At 71.6% G+C, this 5,549-nt stretch overlaps 2 protein-coding genes across 2 annotated transcripts; both read right to left on the bottom strand.

Moving 5' to 3' along the window:
* Positions 1–638: 638 nt before the first annotated feature.
* LOC112952722 (acyl-coenzyme A amino acid N-acyltransferase 2-like) lies at positions 639–2,288 on the bottom strand. The gene is made up of 3 exons (XM_026045625.1): positions 1,811–2,288; positions 1,312–1,514; positions 639–1,226 (listed from the first exon to the last, which is right to left on the bottom strand). Exons 1-3 carry the CDS (start codon positions 2,271–2,273, stop codon positions 639–641), a joined length of 1,254 nt encoding a protein of 417 aa, XP_025901410.1. The 5' UTR covers positions 2,274–2,288.
* Positions 2,289–3,481: 1,193 nt separating this feature from the next.
* CCDC86 (coiled-coil domain containing 86) lies at positions 3,482–4,326 on the bottom strand. Its single transcript, XM_026045627.1, has 3 exons — positions 4,201–4,326; positions 3,918–3,992; positions 3,482–3,601 (listed from the first exon to the last, which is right to left on the bottom strand). The coding sequence occupies exons 1-3, from the start codon at positions 4,318–4,320 to the stop codon at positions 3,482–3,484; spliced, it is 315 nt and encodes a 104-aa protein (XP_025901412.1). The 5' UTR covers positions 4,321–4,326.
* Between the last annotated feature and the right edge of the window lie 1,223 nt (positions 4,327–5,549).

Below are 5,549 nucleotides of genomic sequence, written 5' to 3'. Positions count from 1 at the left end.
TATATTCACTATCTATGTGAAGCACACACACATATAGTGAATTGTCAGGCGGCCGTCCTCAGCCCAGCAGCGCATGGATGCGGCTGCGGGGCCGCCTGCACCCAGGTGCATCCTGCAGCACGGCTCTGCAAGCAGAACAGGGAGCTTTGCTCCCTTCCCAGCGCTAGCTCGGGGACCTCGCTCATTCCAGAGGGGATTTGCTGGTGAATTCCCTTTTTTTCTCTCACAAAACCAGGCCACGCAGCCAGAGCAGGGGCCGGGAAGGCTGGGCGAGAGGAGACGCGGGTCACAGCACGGCCGGAGCGGGAGCGCGGGCTGCAGGAGGTGGCGGAGCATGCGGCTGCTGAAGGACACAATGCTCACGGTTGGAAGGCACCTCCAGAGATCAGCAGAGACACCCAGCCCTGGCGCAGGCAGAGTGATCTGGGCCACCACGACCGCTGTCACAGCACTGGGGACATCAGGGTGCCATTGTGCCGCTCGGGAGCCTTCCAGTCCTCCAGCTCCCAGACCCCGTGCCGCAGGAACAGTTCCCTTCCCAGGAACGTGAGCCGGACCCACGGCAGCGCTGGCCGAGCCCTTGCGCTTTATTGGCACCCGCTCCCGCCGGGCCCCCGGTGTGCCCCCCAGACTCCCCATCACAGCCGGCACCTGGAGGCCGGCCCCAGCTGCTGCTCCAGGAAGCGGATGATCTCCTGCCACGAGTGTTCCTGCGCCCTGGCGTGGGGCTGGGGCTCGCCGCCCCACAGCACGGGGAAGGGGCTGCCGCGGATGCTCGAGACGCTGCAGAGCGGCGAGCAAGGGGGCTCGATGAGGTGCCCGGCGCCGGCGTAGGAGAGCAGGCGGTAGCTGTCCTTCCTCATCCGCGCCGCGGCCATCTCGGCGAAGAGCTTGCTGTTGAAGTTGCGGTCGGCCTCTCCCACCACGAAGAGCACCTTGCCCCGGATCTTCTCCACGGGGATGGCGCAGCCGCTGTGAGCAGGGTCCCGGGGATCGCCGAAGAGCTCGTAGTTGTCCAAGGCTCCCAGCTCCGTGAACAGCAGGCGCTCCACGTAGTAGGGGATAGCGGGGATGCGGAGGCCCTTGTAGAGCAGCGGGCTGCCGTGGAGGAAGGCCGAGCCGTTGATCCACACCGTGGCCGCCACTTGCGGCAGGAAGGCGGCCATGGCCAGGGCCACCTCTGCCCCTTTGGACACGCCGACGACCCCCAGGCCGGGCCCTCGCACCTGCAGCGGGCGCCAGAGCCGCGTGAGCCTCCTCAGCAGCCCTTGCTGGGACACCCCCGCACCTCGCCGGCGCGGCAGCGCTCACCTTAGGGTGCCGGAGCAGCAGCTCCGCGGCCTCCTCGAAGTACTCCAGGTCCAGCTGCGTCAGCGTGCGGGGCAGGTCCTCGTAGGCGAAGAAGGCCAGGGCCAGCACCGCAAAGCCGCGGCTGGCCAGCAGCCCCGCTCGGAACTCGATGAGGCCCCCGGCGCCCCCAAACATGTCGATCACCCCTGGGAACGGCCCGGCTCCTGCAGGCAGCGAGGCACGTCTGTCGCCACCAGGCTGCCGCCCACCCGGCGCCCCTCTTGCCATCCCAGCGGCTCAAAGCRAGCGTGCAGAGCTCCAGGGTTTTCCCGGGGAGGGGATCCACGGAAAACCATCAMGGCTCAAACCCCTCTCCAAGCTTCCACGGAGCGAGATGCTATTGACCGAAGTCGCCGCCGTTGCCCTCGGGAGCTGTCGGTGCCAGCGGGTGCGGAAGCGGCTCCCGGGGGAAGCGCGGCTGCGGATGGCGACAGGGAGCCTCCCGCCTTGCCGTGCTCACCTGGAGGCAGGAAGAGGGCCCCGCGCACCCTGCCCTCGCGGACGGGGGTCCGCCGGACGCCGGGGCCCACGAACCAGCGCTCGGCGGTGCAGGCGGCCAGCGGCGGCTCCTCCGGGCCCGTCACCACGCGGACGCCGTCGAACACCTCGAGGCGGACGCGGAAAGGGCTGCCGGCCACGTCCCGCTTCACCAGCCGCTGGAAGGGCGCCTCGGGGCGCAGGAACCAGAAGAGGCCCATGGGCCAGYGCCCGGCGAAGTCTCCCCCGAGGGCGGCGTGGCGCTCGGCGTCCACCTCGCCGCGCTCGTCGGCGGCGTAGAAGGCGCGCGCGCGGAAGCGGCCGCCGCGCTCGTCCGCGAGCGAGGCCAGCAGCGTGACCCGCTGCCGCGGCGCCAGGCCCCGCACGCGCACCCGCACCGGCCCGTCGGCCAGCGAGGAGCGCGGCGTCACCGTCACCTCCACCATGGCCGCCCCGGCACGAGCGAGCGCCGCCGTCACCGCCGGCGGCACCGCCACAGCGCCGGGCTCCGGTGGCTCTAAAGGAGGTGGGARGCAGGCAGGGCGCCCCCGCCCCCCRGCCTGCCCTTTATCCAGGGCTCCTCCGCCGGGATAATCATTAATTAGGGAGCGCTGCGGGGCCGATGACCCGGCACTGCCCCGCGCCTCCGCTCTGCCCTTCCYGCTCCCCGCCGCGAGGAAACAGGAATGAGGAAGAAACAAAGAATAAAAGCACGGCCGGAGCGCGGCGCCGTGCCTGGGAGCCCGCGGGTGCCCGGCGCCTCTGCGGAGGTCCTGCACCCCCGGGGCAGCCTCTCGCTAACGCGGCGCGTGGGGATCCCACGGAGCCGGCGCGGATCCCACGGAGCCGGCGCGGATCCCACGGAGCAGGCGCGGATCCCACGGAGCCGGCGGGCTGGCTGCCAGCTCCCGGCCTTGCACCACCCTCTGCACCTCCCCTCCCGGGCAGCCGGCCAACATCCACACTCCTTTCTCCCTCCCCAGCCTCCCGTCCACCTCCATCTCCCTTCCCTGCTTCGGAGGAAGCCCCGGGGCCTCAGCCCGGCTTGCTCCAACTCATCCCCAAACCCCTGGGAAAGAAAGGACAGGAGTCTGATGTGAGTTGTGCTTGGCCCTTCACGAGCTCCGTACTGCAGCAGAGATGAATCCACGTCCCCGCTCTGCCCCGCGCAACAGGCTCCAGCAGGGAAAGCCCTTCCTTAGCGAAGGTCTCGGTGCTCGGTCAGCCCAGGAAGATCTGCTCCGGCCCAGACTCCTCAGTTCCTGGCTGAGCAAAGGCCAAAGCAGCAGCTTGTCCCGCCGAGGCCGGACTCGCCCCATCCCATCCCTTCGGAGGCAAGCCCAGCTCCCTTGCCGCTCTCTTTTGAAAAGACAAGGCYGCTTTGGCTAGGTGAGCAGTTCTCGCTGCAGTGCCGGACAAGAGGCAGCCCCGTCCTGCCCGTCAGCAACAGCCGGCTTCAGAGGGGCGCGCTCGGCAGCCTGTTCCCGCGGCCACGCCGCCGCAGGACCCGCAGCAGCCCTGCCCCTCCGCAGCCAAGGAGGCCCCGCGCAGCGTCTCCCGTCCCTCGGGACGCACAAACGCCCCCGGAGAGGCGCGGGGTTTGCGGGAGGCGCCGGGCCGGGCTCCTGCAGCGCGGCTGCTCCCGCGCGCGGGCTCACTGCGCCGCCGCCGTGCGCTGCGCCGGCGCCTTCTGGAGCAGGGCCAGCGTGTCCCGCTTCTCCACCCGCCGCAGCTGCTTCTTCTTGGCCCGCCTGAGCTTCAGCGGGTTCCGGATCTGGCAGCGGGGAGGGAAAGGCAGTTTTCAGAGACYGCCCTGGGGAGAGCCAGGCTCCCACCCGCACACCTCCCATCCCAGAAAAGCCCAGGCCGAGCTTAAGGCCAGCAGCAGGAGCTGCCAGAGGATTTTCTTCCTCCCGCTGCCACAGACAGGACCTTGCAAAGCCCAGAGGCCACGCACAGAACCGGCCGGGTCCGTCACTTCCCCCATCACCTCAGCGCTGCTCAGAGCAGCTCCCAAAGCCCCCAGGAAAAGGGAACGGAGGGCTTGGATCCAGCACCCGTGGCCGGGATGCGGGCGCAGACACACTCACCACTTGGACGATCTCCGCTTTGCGCTCGTTCTCCAGGCGCCGCCTGAGGTTCTCCTCCCGCCGCCGCTTCCTCTCCTGCGCGAGCAGCACGGAACCTTTGCCGCCCGCGCTGGGAGAAGCAAATCCAGCCGCGGGGGGACCCGCATCCGAGCCTGCGGCGACCGGGGCCGCCTCCCCTCAGGCCCGAGAACACCCTCCTTCCCAACGACCCATGCACGGGGATCCCAGGGATGCCCGGGGATGGAGCGCAGCCCTTTCCGGACCGCGGCGCCGTGCYCGTTACCTCGCGCTCGGCGCGCTTGCCCTCCTGCAGCTGCCGCGCCAGCTCCGCCACGAGCCGCCTCTCGCGCCGCTCCGACATCTTGCGCTGCCACGAGGAGCGCAGCGCCTTGTCCTGGACCATGTGCGAGAACCTGGGAGCGCGGCGCGGCCGCCTCAGCCTCCGGCGCCTCCCTCGGCCCCGCTCCTCGGCGGCGTTCCCGCGGGGCGGCGTTCCCGCGGGGCAGCGTTCCCGGGGGGGCTGCGGGGCGGCGTTCCCGTGGGACGGCATTCCCGGGGGGCTGCGGGACGGCGTTCCTCCAGGGTGGCATTCCCGGGGGGCTGCGGGGCAGTGTTCCCGCGGGGCGGCATTCCCAGGGGGCTGCGGGGCGGCGTTCCTGCGGGACGGTGTTCCCCCAGGGCGGCATTCCCGGGGGGCTGTGGGGCGGCATTCCCGGGGACGGCATTCCCCCAGGGCGGCATTCCCGGGCGGCGTTCCTGCGGGATGGCGTTCCCCCAGGGCGGCATTCCCGGGCGGCGTTCCTGCGGGACGGTGTTCGCCCAGGGCGGCATTCCTGGGGGGCTGTGGGGCACTGTTCCCAGGGGACGGCGTTCCCCCAGGGCGGCATTCCCGGGCGGCGTTCCTGCGGGACGGCGTTCCCCCAGGGCGGCATTCCCGGGGGGCTGCGGGGCGGCGTTCCCGCGGGACAGCGTTCCCCCAGGGCAGCATTCCCGGGGGGCTGTGGGGCACTGTTCCCGGGGGATGGCGTTCCCGCACGGCGGCATTCCCGGGGGGGCTGTGGGACGGCGTTCCCGGGGGGCTGCGTTCCCCCAGGGCAGCATTCCCGGGGGGCTGCGGGGCGGCGTTCCCACGGGACAGCGTTCCCCCAGGGCAGCATTCCCGGGGGGCTGCGGGGCGGCGTTCCCGCGGGACGGCGTTCCCCCAGGGCAGCATTCCCGGGGGGGCTGTGGGGCACTGTTCCCGGGGGATGGCGTTCCCCCAGGGCGGCATTCCCGGGGGGCTGCGGGGCGGCGTTCCCAGGGGATGGCGTTCCCCCAGGGCAGCATTCCCGGGGGGCTGTGGGACGGCGTTCCCGCGGGACAGCGTTCCCCCAGGGCGGCATTCCCGGGGGGCTGTGGGGCACTGTTCCCGGGGGACGGCGTTCCCCCAGGGCGGTATTCCCGGGGGGGCTGTGGGACGGCGTTCCCGCGGGACAGCGTCCCCCCAGGGCGGCATTCCCGGGGGGCTGCGGGGCAGCATTCCTGGGGGCCTGCGTTCCTGCGGGGCCGCGTTCCCGCAGGGCTTCAGGCCGGCATTCCCGCGGGAACTCGGGCCGGCATTCCCGCGGGGCTGCGGGCCGGCATTCCCGCGGG

Source organism: Nothoprocta perdicaria, unplaced genomic scaffold, assembly GCF_003342845.1.
Source record: "Nothoprocta perdicaria isolate Ctin4 unplaced genomic scaffold, notPer1 scaffold_405, whole genome shotgun sequence".
In the NCBI taxonomy this organism is placed as follows: Eukaryota; Metazoa; Chordata; class Aves; order Tinamiformes; family Tinamidae; genus Nothoprocta; species Nothoprocta perdicaria.
This window is presented reverse-complemented; position numbering and strand designations above follow the sequence as displayed.

Excerpts from the sequence above, each read along its gene's own strand:
- CCDC86 (XM_026045627.1), bottom strand. The coding sequence starts at position 4,320 with ATGGTCCAGGACAAGGCGCTGCGCTCCTCGTGGCAGCGCAAGATGTCG. Across the intron at positions 3,602-3,917 it reads AAGCGGAGATCGTCCAAGTG|ATCCGGAACCCGCTGAAGCT; the intron begins GTGAGTGTGTCT and ends CCCCGCTGCCAG.